Source organism: Passer domesticus, chromosome 4 (assembly GCF_036417665.1).
Source record: "Passer domesticus isolate bPasDom1 chromosome 4, bPasDom1.hap1, whole genome shotgun sequence".
NCBI classification, from domain to species: Eukaryota; Metazoa; Chordata; class Aves; order Passeriformes; family Passeridae; genus Passer; species Passer domesticus.
Genome location: NC_087477.1, coordinates 13,598,270 through 13,620,778, shown reverse-complemented (window position 1 = coordinate 13,620,778; position 22,509 = coordinate 13,598,270). Strand labels below are relative to the sequence as shown.

The window sequence follows — 22,509 nt, the reverse complement described above, 5'->3', positions numbered from 1 at the left end:
CCGCCGCCGCCGGGCCTTTTTTTTTTTTTTTTTTTTTTTCCCCAAATCGTTATTTATTTCCTCGGAGGAGGCGGGAGAGCGGTCGCGCCGAGAACGGAGGCAGAGCCGCGGAGAGCCGGGCGGAGCCGGGCCGGTGTGGCGGCGGCGGCGGCAGCAGGTCAGCGGCCGGGGAGGGGCTGTGGGCTCGCCGGTGGCGGCGGCGGCGCAGACAGGGGGCGCTGTCGGCCCCCCGGCGGCTTTCCCGCCGCCCGCGCGCGGAGCGCCCCCCCCACCCCGCGCGCTCCCCTCAGGGCCCCGCCGGGGCGTCCCGCCCGTCCCGGCCCCTCGGGCCCCAAAAGTGTCACCCGAACCCGTCCTCTGCCCGCCCCCGGTGTCCCCCTCTCCCGGTGCCCGCTGATCCCCACCCGGACGGCGCCGTGCTGAGGGCTGGTCGCTGCCCCGCGGCGCTTTGGCCGCCAGGGATGCGCAGTGGCTCTGGTGCGTGGTGCCGTGCCTTGATGCCGAGGGATTCGTGCTGTAGCGGCTTTGGGGCCCTCAGGCTTAGTCTGGGCTTGTGTTTTTGAGTGTTCTGTCGGTAAACTCTGTACATGCCTTCAGCAGCAGCACCTGCAGTGGTCAGTACCTGTCCTGTGGTAAGTGTGTGGTGGTCAGGCTTCTCAGGAACAGTCAGGGCTAGAAAAATCTATTTCACTCTGTGATCTGCCTCTCCCTTGAAAAGTAAAGAAGGTGAGGTTCTTCCATAGATTTTTCAGTGGTTTTGGTCATGCAGCAGCTACCTGGGCCGCAGAATGCTTGGTTTTTGTAACCACCTCCAAGTACTCATTCCTTCTGTTTCCCTCCAGCAGCTCTGCTGCTTGTCCAGTTCCCTAATCCCCTGGTTGTCCCCGCGGGGAAGAACCTGAAATAAGTTCTTAAAATTCAGTTGTGTTTCTTGAGGGTGAGATATTGTGCGGCGAAGAAATTGGGCTGTCCTTTTGGTGTCATACAGGTGAATCCACCCAATCAGTCTGGTGCTGGCTTATATTTTAATTAAAACCACAGAATCGCTTATGCTGGAAGTGACCTCTGGGTCCGACCTTTGGCCGGTCCCCACCTTGTCACCCAGACCGTGGCACTAAGTCCCACGTCCAGTCTTGAGCCCAAATAAATCCACTTTGCGCCTCCTGAGGAGGCAGAGGGAAGGGCACAGCTAACACACAGGGATCTCTGTGCGTGGGAACAGCTTTAACACTCATCTCTGCCAAGTGGAAGCAAAGCCTTTTCTGTCTGTGGGCACACCGGTCTCATTAAATCCATCAAATGCCTTAAAACTGCAGTTTAAAATAATGCATTGGTTTCATTCTGTAAAATGGGAGGGGAAAGGCAGAGTTTTCACTGGTTTTAGGTTAAGAAATTTGCGCTGGCCCCCATGGATTAACTCCTGTCCTTTGTTACCTCGCTTTGCAGAGAGAGAAGTTTCAGGGCAGGACAGGAACTTCACCCTGCAGCTCTGCCTGTGTCTGTATTGGTGTAAAACTGTTTCAGGATGTGTCTTTTTAAGTAGTTTCAGGTCTGCTGCATACTTGCATTTATTCTGCAGTACATACGTAGGGTTGCCCCCGACTCTGCAAAAACATTTTGTAAAAAAATACTTTAGTACATACAGTGTTTCGGATTCTTCTTTTTTCTCCCTCATCCCCTATTTCCCCATTTATAATTATTAAAATACCCCACGCAAACGCACATTTGCATCCGTGCTTAAAAGAATAAAGTATATTTTATATCTGCACCCTTTTTTTTCCAGGCCTTGTATTACAGTTGTGTTTTATTCTGTTTTCCAGATGTTGATAGTAATAGAAACTGGGGTTGCATACGGATTAGCACTGAAATCTGTAACTTTAATCGAGTCTGTAGATGAGTGTGGAGCTGTGTTATTTATTTATTATGATTATCTTTGCTTTCCTGAAGTTCCTTCCCCCTGTTTAATTGTCCCTCCTTTTCTGGTTTCATCTGGCATACAGAGGCACTGCGATTTTATTTCTTTTGAGGAGACCTTTGCTTTATCAGTGTGAGGTTTGGACCCTGCTTTTGCTGTGCTCTGATTTTAATTTGTTTATCAGAGTAGTGCTGGTAGTGTGAGAGTTGGCATGTGAGAAATCCAGAGCGCCTTACACCCGGGCACCCAGGAGATGGCTGAATTAATTCCTTGGGTTTTTATGTACCTGTTGATCGTTGATACTTGCTCTGACACAAAGCAGTTTCCTCAAAGCTTCACTTCTAAAGCACCAAGTGAGGAGAGAGCCTGGAGTGCAGCTGGCAGCTGCCTTTCCTTAGCTCCGAGGAGGAGCCCTCTTCTGGGAAGGAAGTCCCGAGCTGAGTTGAACAGAGCTGTGCTGCTGTGCTCAGAGCTGTGCTGCTGAGGTCCCCTCACGCTGTTCTTAATGGCATTTTGCCTTGGTGAAGCGCTCAGTGCAGCCCTCGGCTCAGCTGCCTGCTGGTTGTTCATGTAAAAGCCTTGCTGAAGGCCTTGGGCAGAGCTTGAACTTGCTGAGCAGTTTTACCTGGCTTATCTTCCCAAGGTGACTGCTGACCTTTCACTATCTGGAGTCGGCAGCTCACAGCGGGGGAGAAGCTGATCTCCGGCTGAGGAAGCCTGATTTGCACAAGAATTTGGGGACCATTTCCATTTCGCCATCCTGTTGTCGAGGGGGGCTTCCTCTCTGATGGCTGCTGCCTCAGCAGAGAGCTGAGAAGCCTTTCATATGGTGATTGCAACATTAATGACTTTAATTTTTGTGTTAATTTAATTTTCCAGAAGCTGTCTGCTTCTGGCAGCGTTGCATTGTTTCGCTGGTGTGAAATGAGGTACTGAAGTGGTGACTGGCAGGTCTCAATTGAACCGTGAACAAAAGAGATGAATCGATGCATTAAAACTGTTTTATATTTTTTCAAGATGAATCTGTGTATGAAGTCACTTGGTTCTAGTTAGGGTTTATTCTCCAGGGGCCTGTTCTGGAGCTCTGACAGACCTGGGTTTGCCATTAGGGACACTTTATTGACTTACTGCTCTTGGGCAGGGCCTTGCTAGCTGCTGGAGTGAGTGCTTTGCATGTTTGACGTAATAAAGACAAACTTTTAAAAAACAACCTTACTTAGATTAGTTTCTGAAGTGTGTAGTGTTCGTGGGTTTTGTGCGTGATCATTCTAATGGTTTGTACTGTGAGTTAGGGGGAGTGGAGAAAAAATAATGTATCTTTTTTCATTTCTTAGAGAAACGTCTTTATGAGGGGGGAAATTACCTGCTTTTCAGCTTTAGTTGTTGTAGACTCTTTTTAGCAACTAACTTGCTTTTCAGATAACAGGGCAGAAGATTAAACAAGAACTTTTAGTCTTTGCAATAACTCCTTTTGTGTTTTTAAAATTATATTTACGTCTCATTTGGCAGAATGACAGGAATGGAGACTGAAACAGTGAGAGACAAAGCCATGGAAGAAGAAAGCACCGAGCAGAAAAAGGAAAAAGAGAAGAAGAAGAGGTCAAGAGTTAAACAGGTGCTGGCAGATATAGCCAAGCAAGTGGATTTCTGGTTTGGTGATGTTAATCTCCACAAAGACAGATTTCTTCGAGAACAAATAGAGAAGTCCAGAGATGGGTGTAAGTTTATTTTCAGTATATTTCAGCAAACACTTAAGTTTCACTTTGTTCTTCCCTGTGTTGCTGGCACCAGTGACAGGTTATTTTGAGGTGCATGTCTTCTCCTGGGAAAGGCAGGAGTTCCATGCTGGAAATCAGCCTCAGCAGCTCAGGAGATAAAACTAGTACTAGATTTAAAAAATTTGCTCTATCACTTCTCCTGTCCTGGCAGCTCTAAGATAAAGACATCTGCCAGGGTAGAAATGACTGTTTGGGACACCTGATTTTCGTGGTCCATTTTTATATAATTTTAAGAACAAGCCATGAAACAAGAGTCATTTGGCCCTCAGAGGTACTGAACTTGTTTTGCAGGGTAGATAGATGCAGAAATTAAAATGTCACTCGAATATGTTGTTAAGCATAGGTATTTTGTTAATTTTCTCTCTACAAGTTTGATAAGAAATTGTGTGTTTGCTTGTAGGGTTACTGTGAGTCTGTTCAGACAATTTTTAATGGGGTTGTTTGAAATTTACTAAGGGCCCCTTTAAATAATTACTGAAGTGATAAATAAGTAGGAATTACCCTACATTTTCTAGAGATGCTAGCCATGTCTAAATCTTTATTAAGACTAGGGCACGATTTTCTGTCCAGATTTTAGCACCATGTCTGGTGGAAACTGAAGTGCAAGCAGGGGGCTCTGTGTTGGCAGCACCGGGTTAAATACTCAATGAGTACTTGAAGAAGAGGCATATTTTCAATGCAAATTGGTTTTTGTGCTGTGAAACTACATCAGAAAAGTGGGTTTTCTTCCTTTCTTTTCAAAGACACCAGTTATCAGTGGGGAGGTAAAAAAAGAAAATTCCTTTGATAGCGGTTAGCACAGAAGAAAATTAAATTTAGGTGTACTTAAAACTTAAATTTTGACAGTAAATTTTTTCTGTGAATTCTTGGTTAAATACTGCACTTAGAACTTGCTGATTGCTTCACAAAAAATCAAGTGGAGTAGAGCACATCACCTGATTTCATAATTACACTTTTTTTTTCCCCCTAGATGTTGACATATCACTTCTTGTTTCTTTCAACAAGATGAAAAAATTGACTACTGATGGGAAGCTGATCGCTCGGGCAGTTAAAAGTTCATCTGTTGTAGAGGTATTGAACATCTCACCCTTCTGTATTTGCTGGTGCTGGAAAAGTTCTGCTGAAGTCAGCAATAATCTCATGGCAAATGCTTGTTTGTCCCTGCTTGCAGCTGGACCTGGAAGGAACCAGGATCAGGAGACGGCAGCCCCTGGGCGAGCGCCCGACGGACGTGGACAGTCGGACTGTCTATGTGGTAAGGCTGGGCTTGTGTGTGCCCCTGCCCCTTGGTTCCTCACTAGGGAAACTCCATTTGTGCAGCAGGGCTTTCCTTGGCTGCTGCTGATTGTGCAGCAAAGGGAAAAGGAGTGAATTAAGCACGGACAGGTGGGCAAGAGCTGAGAGGGGCTGTGGCAAGAAAGGGCTTTGTTTGGTGCCCGGATCTCTTGTGCCAGCTTAAATGGTTTTGAATGCCGAGCCCAGTGCTGTTCCCAGGCTGAAAAGGTGCAATTTCATTGCCTTGAGCTATTGCTGTGCTCACTGGGCTTTTTTAATGCCATTAGAGGAGCACCAGTGGTATTAAGAAATATTTGCTAATTACATTAATGTAGTTGAAGCTTTCTAATAACAACAACATTAGCTTCATCAAACAGGATCTAGCTGCATTCCCAAGTTTATCAGGGTACTTTAAACAGCATTATCTGTTTATAAGATCTGTTACTGTAAGTGCCTCTGGTTTTGTACACACAAACACCATTCTTTTCCAGGCTGACTACACCTGAAAAATTTTAACTATCCTCCTAATACCCCACTGTCCCACCTTGCTTGGAATGGCTGCTTAATTTAAATGAAAATGGCTTGTGCTGATGGGATAAGTCTGCATCTCACCATGGTATTTCAGCCCTCTCTGAGTGAAAAAGCTGTTACTTTGTGGAGCCAACTAAGCATTGGATTGGAAAGAAATCTGGTGGTTGAGCTTTTGGTTATTTAAACCCTGGACAATTTTATTTAGTAGATTTGAAGCCACTGTGGAATTTACTTTGTCTCTATTTGCTTTTTATGACAGGTACAATTTTTGCTGTGTACCTGTAGCTGTTAACAGCTGAGTTAGTATTTTCCAGAGTTTTCTGTGATAAAGATATACAGTAATCATGGCCAAAATGCCAGCCCATTCAGATAAGGAGGAACTGATCTGCTCTGGTGATTCCTTGCTGAACAAAAGCCCGGAAAAGGTGGCTGGCTTTTGTTTTGTTTTTTTTTAAATACAATGTGCCAGACATAATATTTTCCTAACATGATTACAGGGACTGCTTAGAACTCTGAAATACTTTGTCGTTTTTTGGATAAGATATTCTAAGTCTTGAGCAACACTGTCCATACAGAGCTTAAGTGTGTGGCTAAATGTTTTGTAAGTAGCTGGTATGTGGCAATGGGAGAGTAGAAGTAGTCCAGGTATTGGTAAGTTAAATTGCTCTGAAATTATCTGACTTTTTAATATGCTTTACCATAGACTTCACTATTATACTATTAAAACTTGAAGTAGCTGGCTTTTCAACCTAAAGCCAAACAAAAAAGAAGAAAATCTGAATGTGATAAGTGTTTCCCTACAAGGAGAACCTTTTAGTGCAATAACTTGTGGAAAAAAAAAGAGAAAGAAACAGTGCCGACACGGTTGTAGTTTAAGCATGAATTTGAGAGTGGGAATTTAAAGTGTTCAGTTGGGTCTAGTGAGAAATTGGTGTGACACGATTTCTGTGTGACTGGGGAGGGGAAATGCTGAACTCAGGCACAGTGTCTGCAAGCTGCTAACACATGTTGCTATAATACTTTATAGAAGTAAAAATCAGACAATTTTGTCATCCAAGAAGCTGCTGAAAAAGGTTCTGCTCATCTGACGGATTAAGCTGTAACTGCTAAACTTTAAAATATTGGCTACCGCTAAAAATTTTATCAGTAGTGACTCTTTACTGGTCTGTAGGAATTCTTTCTGTGATACCTTCCTGCATTGCCACCAATTAAAAAAAATAGCTTCTGCATTGCAGAGGGTAGTTTTGGACAAGCCAGTCTGGTATTTCCTCCGAGCTTTGAAAGTTACTGAGATTTTGTGTTGCGAAGATCCAGCTGCAGGTGGGGTCTTGGTATTTGTCATGTGAAGAAGATAAGCAGCAAAATTAAATACATAATATATTGTTATAGGTATATGAATAATTAGAAATCTGTTCTCAGGTCACTTTTTGCTACCTGGTTACTTTGCCTCTCAACGCTTTTGATATCAAACTTCAATTTATTTTTTTTTCTCTTTTAGGAGCTGCTTCCCAAAAATGTCAATCACAGTTGGATTGAACGGGTGTTTGGGAAGTGTGGCAATGTAGTTTACGTCAGTATCCCCCGCTATAGGAGTACTGGGGATCCAAAGGGCTTTGCTTTTGTTGAATTTGAAACTAAGGAACAGGCAGAGAAAGCCATTGAGGTGAGTGCTGCTGCCTCTGCTGCTGACATTGCTCCTGGTGACACATTGTGATAGGAATGCTGTGCTCTTTACTAGGTCACCCACTGAATCTTAGAGAAATTCCCAAAATATCACCATTTAAAGGCTTCACTTAACAGGAGTTAGCTCCTCTTTCCTGCTCCCACACCTACAATCAGTGCTACAATTCTTTAGATTTAATTCTATTAATAACCGGAAGATTTAGATAATAATGGCTTTTTTTTTTTGGTAAGTAATTTGTTTGGCAAGTTTCAGTTTCATCAAGCAAGCACAGTCATATTTTCTATATTGAAATAATTTTCTATATTGAAATGTGTTTTGAAAGTATATATTGAAATGTGATGAGGATTGCTGGTTTTAACTTGAATGCAGACTCTAAAGAAAGTATGGTTTTGTGGTGTTATGTGGTTCTCCATTTCCTCGTTTTAGTTTTTGAATAATCCACCAGAAGAAGCACCACGGAAACCTGGGATTTTCCCCAAAACAGTAAAAAATAAACCAGTTCCTACACTGAACTCAGGTGACAACACTGTAGTAGGTAAGTGGTGCTAAGTTACTGGCATCAAGGAGTGTTATTAAGTTTCTTGGATCAGTTTTGTGCCTCAGCTTCTGAAGAGAAAATGATCACCTGCTTTGTTACTGCAGTTTAATTCCATGTGTCTTAAAAGCTTTTCATAACATTTCACCTTGCTGTGTTTGGCCAGTGGGTTGAAGTATGAAAAATCTGCTGTAATTTACAAACCAGTATGCCAGATTTATGTTGCAACTTCATCACGAAAGCATTTTCCCTCATTTCTGGTGGTGTAATACAATTTCACATACCTCAGACACCCTCCCTCTTTTTTGTAAGCCTAATGATAAAACAATAGTATTCCTCACAATTATCACCAGTTCTTTGTTATACCAGCAACTGTTAAGTAAAAACAAACAAAAAAAAAATCAAACCGATGGTTTTCAAACACTGCTTTCGACAGTTTTTTCCTCCTCTTAAAGCACCCAGGAGAAACTTTTGTGTCCGTGTCTTGCATCCCTTCCATAGAGTAATAACCCAATTTATTCTATGCTGCTTTGTGTAGCTTAAGTAAATAATCCAATCTAGCGTTTAATCATGGGCAGTTTTAAATGTTGTGATTTTAATCCAGAAGAGAAGAAAAAGAAGAAAAAGAAGAAATCCAAAATCAAGAAAGAGAGCAATGCACAGGCAGCTGCAGAGCCAAAGGAATCTAACACTAACAATACAACAGAGCCAGCACCCAAGTCTAAAAGACACAGGACTCCATCTGAGTGCTCTGAGATGGAGGGAACTGAGACTCCCAAGCAGCCCTCCAAAAGGGAGAAGAGGAAATGGGACAGAACTGAAAGCTCAGAGGTAACCTGGGAAAGCAGGCCAGGAAAGAGAAAAAGAACCACCTCAGGGGATGGTGAGACATCAGCTCCAAAAGTTAAGAAAGCTGCTGAAAAAGATGAAGCTGAAACAGTAAAAGAAGAAACAACAGAAGCTCCAAAAGATTCCAATGGTAAGAATTCTTGTCTTTTAATTACGATTTCTATGCATGAATGAAACGGAATGATAGATATTCCTTATGGATGAGGAGTGATGGGATGGATTGAGTGGAAGCATTAGATCAGCTGGGGCATATAAATATTCCCTACAGTTAAAATTAAACCTTGCAAGGAGTCACTCCAAGGAGGAGCTGCAAGGAGAATGAGGAAGAACTTGCAACACTGAAGTAGGGAGATCTAATCAGAAGTCAAAATAGTTCAAAGAAGATTCTATCAATAGAACTTGAGTGAAGTAAAGTTTGGTTAAACAGACAGCCTGGGCAAATGGAGACAGCAGGGGAATCTAGATAAATAAATTAAAATACAAAAGGGAAAGGTAATGACCCGTTTGTTGCATGAGATAAGAAGAGCTGCAGTGAAATGAGATTTAGTGTGAGAAGCAAAGTAAACTTGGGTAGTCAATTAAATGGACCAGAAGCAGTTAATAGAAGGGACCAGTAGATATTGAATGTGATTTTATTGTATAATAAGGTTTAACTATCCGTGTTTGAATAAATGTTTTCATTTGAACTGTTTCAATGCAGAAGTTTCTGCAGAAGAGGACAAAGACAAAAAAGACACATCCCTCTCCAAATCAAAAAGGAAACACAAGAAAAAGCACAAAGAGAGACACAAAATGGGTGAAGAAGTCATTCCCCTCAGGGTACTCTCCAAGTAGGTGACATGAATTACCTTTTCTGTGATATCACTGATTTTTTTTTCCTTAATAGTAGTACTAGGGAAATTGGTTGGCTGGCTTTGTAAAGGGACCTCCTAAATGAGAACAAAATCCCCCATTTTTTCCAGTGGTCACACCTCCTATAATTCTGAAATAAACCCAGAGGTTTTAATCTCGTTCCATGGGGGTATTGTAAACATTGTTGCATTGTGGTACCATATTTTTAATGTTTGAATGTAGTGTTTAGTCACTTGTAGGAAAATTGTCACATGTTTTGTATAGTTTTATTGCTTAAAAATTTTAAATCACCATATTTCAAAGTTAAAATTATTTATTCCTGAAGTCTTGGAATGTCTGACAGTCCATCACCATTGCTAAAGTGCAATTCCAATTTTTATACTACAGAGTTGCATATTAGCAACAGTATTAGCCTGTAGCAAGCAGATTGAAATAGCAGCGTTTGAATTTTCATAGCTTGATGTGTAGAGTTCTGCCAACGTTGTAATCCAAAAGCGTTGGGCTTTCAGGAGTCACCACAACTAAAACATGGAAGCACTTACTTTTTAGGCATCCAGCAAGTACCTCCATGTTAAAGTAGAGGGGGTCCTCGCCGCCTTGTGCTGCTGCAAAGTCGTGCTTTATGGAACACCACATCTTTTTATTATTTGATACATTTCCATACAAAATTGTTGAGGTTAAAAGGATTCACCACCACTAAAACATGGAAGCACTTACTGTTGAGAACCAAAGCAAGCACATCCACATTTAAGTTGTGGGGGTCCTTCAGGGGAAAAAAAATACATAAAATTGAAACAAAACAGCAGTAATAATAATAATAATAATAATAATAATAGATCTATGCACATTTCCTGTGAGAAGCCTTCGAACATTAGGATCCACCGCCACTGAAACATGGAAGCACTTACTTTTTTAGGCAGCAGGTACCTCCATGTTAAAGCAAAGGGAGACCTTCAAAACTAAAAATTGTTTCAAATGAACTTTAGCCACTTGGATTTTAGCTCTTGAAAAAGATCTGCTCACAGGTAAACTTCTTTCTTCAGGATCTAAAAATCTTCAACTGAAGTGCAGGCCCAAAAAAAAATATAATCCCGGATGAACTTTGAGGATTGCGATCAGGATTCACCTCTACTAAAACATGGAAGCACTTACTTTTTCTATACCACAGAAAGCACCTCCATGTTAAAGTAAAAGGGGTCCACAAAAATAAAAAAATAAAATAAAATAAAACAAGGGTTGTCGGCGCAGCTTGTCCTCTGCCATTGACATTCTGAGCAACAAACAGAAGAGTTTTGGTTAAAACTTATTCAGTTGTAGCAACAGGGTAAATTGTAAAATGTTTAAAGCGTATAAGCATTGCAAATACTTGCCTGACCCATCGTGCAGGATCTCCTCTTGCTTGAGTGGGCAAGTCACAAAGTTCCTCCTTGAGGTTGTATTTATACCAAACCTTGCTGTGGGATGGTGTTGCCTTTTTATCTCCAAGAATCATTACGTGGCTCTTTTGTTATTTTAATGCCTTTGCTCCGTTCAGAATGTACGATCCTGGGCGAGTCTGGATGCTTTTTTGAAGTATACAGTTGTCAGTGTTAACAGCTAAAACCATTACCACAAGATATCCTCCTCTTTAAAAATCCTCTATCAGCTTGTTTGATAGCACAGATTAGGGTAACAATGAGTCGTTCTCACAGTGGCACTGCGGGCATTGTGTTGCTGTGGAGCAAAGCTCTGGCTGTTTGCAGAAACATCTCCATGTTAAATGTATGTAAATATATAAATTGCTTCCATGGGGGGGTATTTTTTAACCAAAATGCATTTGAATAGGGAGGAATGTCCTTATCTAGGTAGGTTTTGGGTGAGTTTAACCAGTTGTTGATTTTCCAGCAATGATTTTTTTCTAGAAAATGAATGACTGATTCTTAATGTAGTGACACAGGAGCGGGTTCACTGAACTGATTCAGTGAATTGGGAGTTCACAGTCTCTGAATTAACTCTGAATTTGGTGCCTGTGCTCTGCGTAGTTCCAGTGGAAAACACAGTTCACTAAACTCTTCTCTATGCTGTCTGAATATTTAAAGCAAATTTGAAAGCCGCTCTGTTGGAATGATAGGTTGATGTTGTTGGAACTCTCTGAAGCAAAGTCGTGGGAAATTGAGTTAGGGACAAAACTGAATTTGACCCAAGTGCAGGGACATCACCGGTGGCAGAACGGTCTGCACTGTTCACCAAGTCCACCTAAAGCTGTTTGTAACCTGTTCAATTACCTGTACATTTCTAAACATCGGTTTGCAACTGACATCCTGTGCCTGTGTTGCTGCTTTTAGGACTGAATGGATGGGTTTGAAGCAAGAATATTTGGCTCTGCAGAAAGCCAGTATGGCCTCCTTAAAGAAAACGATGTCTCAAATCAAACCTGAGCCCGTGGGAGAAATGGAGACGGAGTCTGGTGTGCAGAAATCTGAAAATGACAAAAGTAATCCTGGGTTTTGTCTTGTTTCATTACTCTTTGTCATATGCTAACACAAATGGTGCAAGACCCTGGTCTTGCAGAAACGCTGCCACAAGCCTTTATTTTGTGAAATGTTGCTGTTTTCTCAAAAGGTCAGATAGTAAAAGTTACCCCCTCCCTATATTACGGTGGATTTGCTTCTAAGGAGTTATGTAAGTAAATACAGAAGTGATTTCAGTATGTTTTACAAATTTACAGATAAATTTAGGTAATTGTCACTGTTAGGCTTCAGAGAGGTAAATGAACAATCAGCTTTCTTGGTGCAGCTTGGGCCAGACCTGCTTGGGTTTAACTGTACCAGAGGTATTTCATAAACCAGCTTGAAATTGGACTTTATCAGCTCTACACATAAGAGGAGCTTTGAAATTATATCTTTGTAGTTAAATGTCTACCCTTTTTTTTTTTTTGTTTACAATTCTTCTTTATTTTGTTTTCTCTGAATACTCTGCTTCCCTTCACTAACCTCAACACTGATGTTGCAGTGGCCCTCTGCATGTTTTTAATCACTCCATAATTGCGGGGTTACTATTGGTACAATATAAAATGTCTTTATAGGAAGGACCTTATGGACTGTAAAAATTTCTCAAAGACTTTTTCTTGAAGCTGTTTTTTTTTTAGTAAAATTCGCTTGAACCTTTGGACAACCTTGATCCTTCTTTTAATAAACCTCAAACTGCAGTAACAATATTTGATGCTTGTTTACATTGTTACATCTGTGCTTTCATAATGTCTTTTTTTTTTTTTTTCAGCCTAATAAATGTAAAAACTGTTTTCTGTTTTTAACTTGAGCAGCCACCAGTGAAGATTGTGCCCCTCCCGCCAAGGCCAACACAATGGGGCCTCAGTTTGTCAGCGGAGTAATTGTGAAGATCATTAGCACCGAGCCCCTGCCGGGCAGGAAGCAGATCAAGGTAATGCCTTTGTAACCTCGGGGTAGCTGTTAGCCTTTCCTCTTACCCTGCCCCCCAAATGTTTGAATATGGAGTACCATTTCACCCAGTCTCACTGATTTTTTTCTTTTTTTAATCTATTTGGCCAGTAGCTGAGTGAAAATTCCTTAGTGTCTGTAAATGGCAGAATTTGTAAGTGGCAAAATAGGGTAAAGGAGGATGTTTCAAAGTAAAACCAAGCCTTTATTGTCCTTGGAGCAATGTCAAGTTTATCATGAAAATATTGAGGAGACTAAGCAATGCTCTGGTGCTTTCCAGTTTAAAAAAAAAAGCACCTGGAGACTTCTTCAGTGTTCTGCGTTTGCCACTGTGCCAGTCATCCTGACAAGAGAGCTGTAAAAGTATACCTGTGGGGACTTGTAAAAGTTTATGGTGTTTTTATCATTAACGGGAATTTGGGGGCAGGAAAATGCTCTCTGCATGAGAAACCAATTTTCTTTATTTCAGAAAGTTTTACAATGACAAAAACTCCATTTCAGGGAAGAGTGACAGCAGTGGAACTTGTTGATTCAGTCTCTTTTTTCTAATGCCAGTGCTCGATTTAAAAAGTGGTTAGATACCTTCAGTTTTATGTGATGATACAGACCAAAAGTTACACACATAAATTCTTTTTAAGGAAAATAGCCGTTTTAGGCTTCATTCTTTTGAAATGGCAATATTAGGAGTTTTCCAAATGAAATGACAGGTTTTTTCCAGATCCTGCATTTTCCATTAATGTTACGCAGTTCATCTTTCCTGAATTGCACTTTAGGATGAGTAACAGCTGCAAAGAATTTGAACCACTTCAGCTCAGGTTGGTGCACATACATATCCAGCCCACTCAGAACAGCGAGGGAATGGTTTAAAATCCGATGTCTGCTACTGTTTATCAAACATTTGTAGCCAGGGAGGCCATTTCGAGTCAGCGGCTGCTTGTGAGTGTGTGAGGCTTGGTGTGTGCATGAACCTAACAACATGAGAGACTCACTGAAAACCTTCATCTCACCGTGGTGCAGGCTCCAGCTTCATCAGCCTGGTCTGTCTCCGTGTGTCTGAAGGCAGCTGGCTGAGTGCTGGAGACACAGAGAGAATGTGCTACAAATTGTTCCTGTAAGCTGTGAGGGCCTCTTGGACTGCAGGATGTACCTCACTGGGCTAAGTTTGTGTCACACCCTGATGGGCTGTGGGCAGCAGCAAAGCTTAGTGTTTAAAAACCAGAAAACTTAAGTTCTTTTGATATTTCTTTCCTTTTTTTCTTTTTTTTTTCCTTTTTTTTTTTTTTTTGGCCACACTAGTTGCATAACTTTGTGGAAGGCAGAAGTGCAACCAGACCTGGCTTTGCTGTGTTTCTGGGCTGTCAGCTGCAGCAAACTGCCACTAAGCAGTGCTTCAGGCCTTTTCTCCCTCAGACTTCCAGAGCTGAGCTGCATTTCTCGTTGTATGGGAGCAAAGATGCATGCCACACGACTTGGGAAGGTCATTGCAGTGTAGTTTAAATATGGTTTTGATGTTTTAATTTTACTCTTCTCTGCTTCCCTATTTTGCCCTTAAGGTGCTCCTCAGAGCTACTAACTTTTGCCAGCCCCAACGACTCTTTGGTTTGTTTAAGTTTTCCAAGAAATTATGACTTTGGGATAACAGAATAAAGCTGGAAAATAGCTTTTGTTGGCTCTCAAATAATCTTAACAGTGTTGTCACTTAATTTTTGTTTTGTTTTAAGGCTGCCCTTGGTAGTGGAGGGTTAAAAGCAGTGTGTGATTCCTGAATAGAAGCGTCGTACTCGAGCTGCCTGCTGTGAACAAAATTGACTAGGAATGTGTGGTCCTAGTTAATTTCCCTAACAGCAGGAATTACAAGTGAAGTGCTTCATCTGCAAGAGCATTTGTGACTCTTCTCCCTTCAGCTGTCAGTGAAAATTTTCAGGCAGAGGTCACTTGATAGAGTTGTTTTGCTATTGCTCCTTTCTCAAATCATCTGCCATGCATGAGCTTGCTTTTGTGCATTTAATGTGCAGAATCAAGTTTGATACTTTTCTGTTAGGCTGAGATCTGTCGACGTTATAGTGCACAGTTTTGACTTTTGAAAAAAATCCGATACAGTGTTGAAATAAATGGGTGATGCTCCATTAGTAAAATGATACCATAACGTTTCCAGGAATTACTGCTTTAAATTGTTAATGGGAGGGCAGGATGAGAGATAGATGGCAAGATGTTGCAGGCTCATAAATCAGAATTCGGTTATAACCTTCTTAGGGAAAAATGTTAATTCAAAACTCTTTGACAAGGGATTGATCGATTAAATGACAAAGTTCAGTTACTGCCTCCTACTTCATGACCTTTTTGAAAATGTTAACGACCTCCAAATGGAATGGTCAAAAGTCACTCTTTTTAAGTTCTCTTTTTGAAGGCTGATTTATGGTGTGTGTTGTCTCATGCTCTGACAGGATGCTCTGGCAGTGCTGGCTGAGGTGGCTTATGTTGACATGCTGGAGGGGGACACCGAATGTCACGTCCGCTTCAAGACTCCTGAGGATGCACAGACTGTCGTGAAATCATACAAAGAAATACAGATCAAAAACAACTGGAAATTCGAAGTTCTCACTGGTAAGACTTCTTTTTTTCATGGAAGTACAGGAGAAACCTTATGTGCTGTGAAAGGGATCATTCCTGGTGAATTTATGGATATATTTAGATATCTCTAATATGGATGTATTTAGATATGAGGAAAGAAGATTGCATATTTAGTTGCTTTATTTTCTGAGAGTCTTCTCATTTTGCAATTATTGTGAAATTGATAAAACAAGAAGGGATTTTATGCCACCATTCAGAGCAAAATGCTGATTTTTACTTGCTAGTATGAACCTAATTCTGTTCCTTTTAGATGGATTTGCTTCACTTTCAGTGGCAAAGGACTGCAGAACCTAATTCACATTGCAGCTTTATGAATAGAACATTCTGATAATGCAAAAGAATTTTAAAGGAAGACTTTCTTGAAAATACTGAGCATATGTGTGAAATGACATGGCAAGGATCTAACAGCACTGATGCACTTAAAGTGGGTTTTAGCACTTACCTACTAATTGATCTTTATTTTTCAGGAAGTTGAATAATTTAGGCCAGAATAAGAAGGGCTCTACTTTTCAACTTCATTTTAATGTGCTATTTCTTTCTGAAATGACTGTGCTGTTCTGTTGTGGTGTGTTCTAAATTTGTATCTTGTATTAGACAAGGATTAGTTTGCCAAGTGTGGAGAAGCCTCTGTGGTATTGAGGGATAGAAAAAAGAGAAGGTCTGTCAAACTTGTTGTATTTATAAAACTCGTATCTTTGAAAGATGCACCAAAAAATGTAAATATGGGAAAAACCCCCAAAAACAACAGGTTGAACAGTCAACATGAGACTGCCTCATCTGTATTAAAATATTTTACCCCACACTTGCCTAAATCCTGGTGTAGGACCCAGTCTCGTGGGTGCAGGGATGTAGAAGCCAGTTAAGGATTGCAGGAGGAGAAGCTTTCATGGAAGCATTAACCTTCACGATCATATCAAAGTTAATTGAAGTTTGAGACTCAGTGAGTGCTGCTAATGTCATTTGGAGATAGATTTGTCTCCTGTGTGCTCTGTGTGTCCAGAAATAACCTCAAATTTTGTGTCCTACAACTGTTTGTTTGTCCCTGGTTTTGTGTCCTTACATCAGAACATAGTAGGAGATTAGGAGTAAGTACTACATTGTAGGAGCATTCCATTTCTAACTGGTTCATTGAAATGAGAATGGAAAAGCTTTCCAGGAATGCACAAAGGACTCACAGTAAGGATTTTTGTTTTACTTGGTGGCAGAAGGTGAGAGATGAAAAGGAAAGAACCTTTAATGATCTCTACAGCAGGGACTAAAGATTTCCCAGTAGTATTTTACTCCTCAGGATTTGACTTTAAGTATCTTCAGCTTGGCATCTGGCAAGGTGGTATGCATCTGTGATCACGGTGAGATGTCAGCTTTTGCAGGAATCTTTTCGGAGATCATTCAGAAACTTCCCTGCGGCTGAAGATGAACCCTGAGACCGTGCAAAATGATATCACAGAATTCCCATTGTGATAATTACATCACAAACCAGAAAGAACAGTGGCAAACTGCTGCTTCCCTGCAAAGTAGCTGCTGAGAAAAGCTGCAGGATTTTTTGCTTTTGTGTTGCTGCCCATGTTCAAATATTCTTGACAGCTTATGAAGTCCCCAGGCAATGGTTTTGATGAAACAAAATATTTTCAATTGTTCTTACGGTAATTACTTTTTTTTTCCCTCCTGTTTGGTAGCTGTTTAAAATGTGTCAGAGGTTGAGTACATCAGTAAATCACAGGGGCCTGTGTGTGCTGTGGTGAAACTTCAGCTAAAACTCAGCTCCTTTTGCTGATGACGGGTAGAGAGAAATTCTATATGGCTTCTGTGGATAGGAAATTTAAGACTACTGGGGAAATACTTGTTGGCTTTCCCTAACAGATATTTTAATGAGTGTAAGAAGTGGATGCACTTCTGATAGCTACGTTTATTGACATTCCTCACTGTCCATTTTCCCCCGAGGTGACCATGAGCAACGTTACTGGCAGAAGATTTTGGTGGACAGACAAGCCAAGCTGAACCAGCCTCGAGAAAAGAAGCGGGGTACTGAGAAGGTAACCTGCACATCTCAGCTTTTCCCTCTGCAGCCAGGGCTGAAAACATGACAGTTTCTGCATTGCTCCACGTGGTTTGATGCTCTGTGTATTTAATTCTGTTAAATCACTTCCTACTGACCTGGCAGCAATGTAGAGTGTGGCTGTCCTGCTGCAGCTGACAAGTGCAAGGCTTGTCATTTGACAATTGCAGAAAGTCAAGTCCATGACTAAAGGCCTGGATTTAATTTGTAAGCTGGATTTCATTTGAAACCCTGTCTGGATGAGCTCATTAATAAGTTAAGTAGTCCTTATGTGCTCTAGTGAAATCAAGTTTAGTGCTATACTCTTAAATCTCTAGTATGGTCCAGAGAATCATTTTCTTGAGAACAAATCTCATTTCTCTCACAATTAGCACAGTTTTATTCATGCTGTGGTGAAGGCTGTGTGTTCCCAGAGTGGTCAGGAGCCCTCTCTCTGAGCCAGCATCCATGGCTGTACAGCTTCCACTTCCAGCCTGGGACATTGCAGCCTTCTCCTGGCTGTGCCCGCCGGGCTGCAGCCTTCAGGGAGTGTTGCAATGAACTTGCAGCTCTACTCCAGCCCCAGCAGCTCCTTCCAGGCATGAAGGGTTCCTTGATTAAGCCAGTCAGATCCCTGACTTGACAGAGAGGAGCCAGAGAGTATTTCACAGACGTTTTATTGCCAGGTTTGCTTCACACACACTCCAGATAAGGTTTCTGAGTTGGCTTTAGCCTGAATTTTTTTTGCTGTGCCTTGCAAAACTTCAGAATCATCTGACCTTAATTATTTGTTGTTGACTTTGGAGACTCTTTGTTTCCTGGACGCTAGGGAAAAAACACTGTCCCATATAAAATGGAAAATAAATATTTAATTGACCTCAAGGAGCAGCAGTCCTACAGGTCAAAACCTTATCTTGTACAAGGCATATTTTGCATGTCTTATCCTGTTTGTGTGAATGTTCTTTCAAAGATCCTGCAGACAAATTAGTTGAGTTTTTTTAACAAAGATGGGCATAAAGAATTTGCTCAAAGGTCTACTTTAATTTTCTTGAAAGCCTAAAAATGGCATTGACTCGAGCCATTTTTCTTTAATATAAGCAGAAAGGAAATTTGGAATTTGAAAACCACAGCTTTTTTTCTGATTGCTGCCAGGAATTTTTTAAATGTACTTTTACTTTTTTAAACCAAAGGTGTCAGTAAGACCTTTGGCTTTAATTTTGACTGTAGGGAGCCCTTGCTCTCAAGTTTCTCTTCTTCATCTTTTGAAGATTTGTTGACCAAGCTGGTGTAAATTGGGCAGTGATGTACCTCATCTAGGCTTGCAAATACAAACTGTCTCGGTTCTGCCTAACAATTGGCAGCACAAGGATGCAAACTCTTGCTCCTTCCCCTGCCCATCACCTTGCCGTGCAGGGAGGTGTGAACTTCAAAGCCAGCGAATTCTATTTAAATGCTAACGCTGTTAAGCAAAACATCAAGACAAGAATGCCTCGCTGCAGTCAGTAAGTCTTAACCCCTTCCTTGCTTTTTTACAGGCTGTATTCCTGAAATATAGTTTAATAATGAAAAAATAGTTTTTCATTCTATTAATGTTTTCCCATTTGAAAATTTTTCCTTAGTACTTTCAAGGTGAATCCTTTTGAAGGTCTCAAAGGTAGAAAAAAGTAATATAATAATTCATAATTTAACATACTCAGTAAAACGTGCCATTAGTGTGCCTTTCTTGTCAAGGTCCATTGTGTTACTGACATTTTAAATCCCTTACAACATTTTGAAGTGGAGCTTTTTGCCTGTTAGCTGCATTAGGATTGGAATTAATATATTCTTCTTATATTTTCTTTGAATCGGTGTTGAAATGCATGGACTGCATCCCATCACAGGCAGCACACAGCGTTTAAGTTGGGGCAGTCTGAGACTCCTCTTTTCCATGTTTTCTAAAACTTCCAGGCCTACTTGGCTTTCCTCAGGATAATGGTTAAGGATCACTGCAGCACATAGCTGGTGCGGTGCCCAACACCAAAGGAAGTGGTAGAGATTTCACTTCCTCTGGCACAGTTCCTATAATAAACCAGATGGCCAAAAGAGATGGGATATCCCAAGGTCCCTCAGAAAAGGCATGGCAATCCTTTGGAATGAAAAAGGTGTCCAGTGTCTTTCCCCCAGGCCTGCTAGATTGTCACCTCTCTGCCGCCCCTTCCCAATCCATCTTCCCTTTTGTCTGCTTAACTGCCTGGTGAAACCACCCCGGTGATTTACTGATACAGATGGAAAACTTCCAGCCAGAGCTGCTTTTTGGGGCAGTGCCACTTTATTCAGACCTAGAGCAATTGATCAGTCTGTAGCCTTAAACTCCAGACTGATTGGAGTCTCCCCTTGCCAAAGCTTTGTGAGTGCCTCCGAGCTTCCCCTTGGATCCTCATCTCCTGGGGGGAGCTGCTGCTGCGCCTCCTTTGCGCCTTGGACCCCTTCCAGGGGGAAAGGAGGAAGTTTAGCAGGGTGCCAGGGGGGGTACAAGTGAAAGGCATTTGGCAGGGAGTGAGAATGGAGTGTTTGGGGAGGGAGGAACGATTTGCAGTGCCAAAGGAGGACGGTGGGAATGGCTGGGAGCTCTCCTGGTGCTGCCTGGGGCTCGGGGCAGCTCCCTGTGTGTGTGGCCCTGGGACAGCTGTCCCCCCAGAACACCTTGTCCTGGTGTCTGTGGAATGGCTGATCCCTGTTTGCATTCAGGAGTAACCCTGTGCTTACACATAGGTGCTGCTACTGGAATGGTGAGCTAGAAGTGGAAATCTTAGAGGCCTCTTGCAAGTTCTCTAATAGAAACACTCAGCAATATGAACTGGGCAGCTCATATCTTACAGCTTCCCTTCCCATGTTTGTCATTCTCCATCTCGTATGCTGAAGGAGTAAACCACTGTACTCTGCTTCCCTTAGGGCTGAACTATTTTAAACTGCTTTTTTTAGGCGCCAGAGAATAAAAGTTAGCCATCTTGAGGTCAATTTTATTGCTGGAAACTGCTTGGGAAAGCCTCAAATGTTGCCTGCCACAGGGAGTGCAGCAGCACAACGTGCACCTGCATGCTGTGTGCAGGACTCAGTCATATGCAGAAGTAATAAATAATTTGATTTGTATGTGAACTCGTTCCAATCTGGCACGCTGGATTGCCTGGGGTGCAAGTGACCCCATAACACCAGCTAGTATGGTTGAGTAGTTCCCAGAATAGAGGTTGCTGTGGGTTTTTGTTTGGGTTTTTTGGTTTTGTTTTGCTTTTTTGAGGGGATTGTGATTTATAATTTTTAGGGTTGTGTGGGTTTTAAAAAAATTTTTTTTGGTGGCATTTTTGTGTTCTGTGTGAGTGCATTTTCGTGTGGTTTCTTGTGTTGGTCTGTGGTTTCTGTAAGTGTGGTTTTGTGTGTATTGTGATGGGTTTTGTGGGTTCGGTACATGCCTCTGTTGGTTTTTGTGGGGTTTGGGGATTTTATATGTACTTTTACTTCTCTTCGTGTACCGAGGCTTTCGAGTTGTTTTGAGAGGCTTGGAAGAGTTTTGGTAATTTTTTTCATTTGGGTATTTTTTTTGGCAGATTGCATATTTTCAGGGGTTGGTTGTGGTGTTTCTTATGGGTTTGGGTTTTTTCTGTTATTTTTAGGGAGCCTGGTGGGATTTTTTTTTTTTTTTTTTTTTGTGGGGGGGAGTTATGTGTTCTGTGTTTGCCTTTGAGTGTGCTCATGCTTTGGGTTCTGTGGGGTTTTTTGTGCCTTCAGGTTGTGGTGTTGTGTTGGTTTGTGGTGTTTCTCCACGAGCCTTTGTGTGTGTATTCTTGTGTTGATTTGTGGGTTTCGTGGTTCGTGTGTGTGGTTTTGTGTGCATTCCTGTGGTGGGACGGGGAGTTTGTGGTTTCTTCATGTTCTTGTGTGGGTTTGAGGGGTTTTGTGGTTGCTGTGCGTGTTCTTCTGTGAGTTTGTGGTTTCAGTGTGAATGTTTTTGCCTGGGTTTGGGGTTTTGTGTGTGTTTTCAGTGTGTTTGTTCATGTATGGGGTTTATGAGGGGTTTTTATTTTGTGTGTTTCTTGTGGTTTCTGGGCTTCTGTGGTTTTTCTTTAGTGTGTTCATCTGGAGTTTCTGTGGTATGCTGGGGATATATGTGGGGGGTTTTCCGGTTTTACAATTCCACAATATCCATAAAGAATTCTTTTTGGCTTTCTTGTGGTTTAACCTTGTTTTTTCTACATCAGTAGCAAAATAAATCTAATAAAAGGATAGACTTTTTAAACTTTATGTATGAGGCTGTATTTTAGGATTTTGAAATTGCAATTTCCACGTCTTCAACCATGCTGGGAGGAAGGAGGGATAGAATACATCCATGATTGTAAGGTCAAATCCTAACAATATGATTTTTCTCTGATTTTCCACATCATTTTTGCTGCTTGCAGTTGATTGCCAAAGCTGAAAGGATGCGGCTGGAGAAGACTCAACAAACAAGCAAACACATTCGCTTCACTGATGACAACTAACCAGGGGGAGGGTGAGCTTGGAAGTGAACTGCAGCTATTGCAGACAGAACATCCAGCACCAGCCCTCACAACCACTGCTGCTTACAGCAACTCAACCCGGGCCCTTGGATCCATAACTCTGCAGACTGCAAGTGTGAAGATTGGTTCTGAATCCCATTTTTAATAGGCTGAATGTTTACTGCTTCTGAGCCCTTAGGTAAAGCTTTTTGGAACATGTGTATTCTGAGGTCTTCCTTTAGTTCACTTCCAGTTTGTTGAGATTTTCTTTTTTTTTTTTTTTCTTTTGTTTTGTTTTGTTTTGGGGTTGGTTTTTTTTTTTTTTGTATGTTTTATACACTAGGTTATAAAATAAAATGCTTGAGAATTTCAGTTGTGTATCTCTAATTCTTCCATTTGCTTTTTATGATACTATAAATAATAAACGTGGTAAATGCTACGTAAACCTCTCTAGGCCTCTTTTTAGTCCATCAAGCTGT

The 22,509-nt window shown here is 41.5% G+C and overlaps 1 protein-coding gene across 6 annotated transcripts; it reads left to right on the top strand.

The window, feature by feature from the left end:
- On the top strand, positions 1-22,469 carry LARP7 (La ribonucleoprotein 7, transcriptional regulator). 6 transcript variants are annotated; one of them, XM_064416118.1, is made up of 13 exons: positions 1-157; positions 3,425-3,633; positions 4,664-4,764; positions 4,865-4,948; positions 6,998-7,162; positions 7,610-7,718; positions 8,326-8,697; positions 9,268-9,397; positions 11,744-11,892; positions 12,718-12,839; positions 15,301-15,460; positions 17,429-17,520; positions 21,953-22,469. In XM_064416118.1, the coding sequence occupies exons 2-13, from the start codon at positions 3,426-3,428 to the stop codon at positions 22,031-22,033; spliced, it is 1,773 nt and encodes a 590-aa protein (XP_064272188.1). In that variant the 5' UTR covers positions 1-157; position 3,425; the 3' UTR covers positions 22,034-22,469. The 6 variants fall into 6 exon arrangements, with proteins under 6 accessions (XP_064272188.1, XP_064272186.1, XP_064272187.1 ...); XM_064416116.1 differs by having other exon boundaries at positions 8,323-8,697; XM_064416117.1 differs by having other exon boundaries at positions 2-157; positions 8,323-8,697; positions 12,721-12,839.
- Positions 22,470-22,509: the final 40 nt, after the last annotated feature.

What these genes read in the sequence shown, in the direction of transcription:
- LARP7 (XM_064416116.1), top strand. Translation starts at nt 3,426, where the DNA reads ATGACAGGAATGGAGACTGAAACAGTGAGAGACAAAGCCATGGAAGAA. An exon ending in AGGCAGAGAAAGCCATTGAG is followed by an intron (nt 7,163 to 7,609) that starts GTGAGTGCTGCT and finishes TCCTCGTTTTAG; the next exon opens with TTTTTGAATAATCCACCAGA. An exon ending in CGGGCAGGAAGCAGATCAAG is followed by an intron (nt 12,840 to 15,300) that starts GTAATGCCTTTG and finishes ATGCTCTGACAG; the next exon opens with GATGCTCTGGCAGTGCTGGC.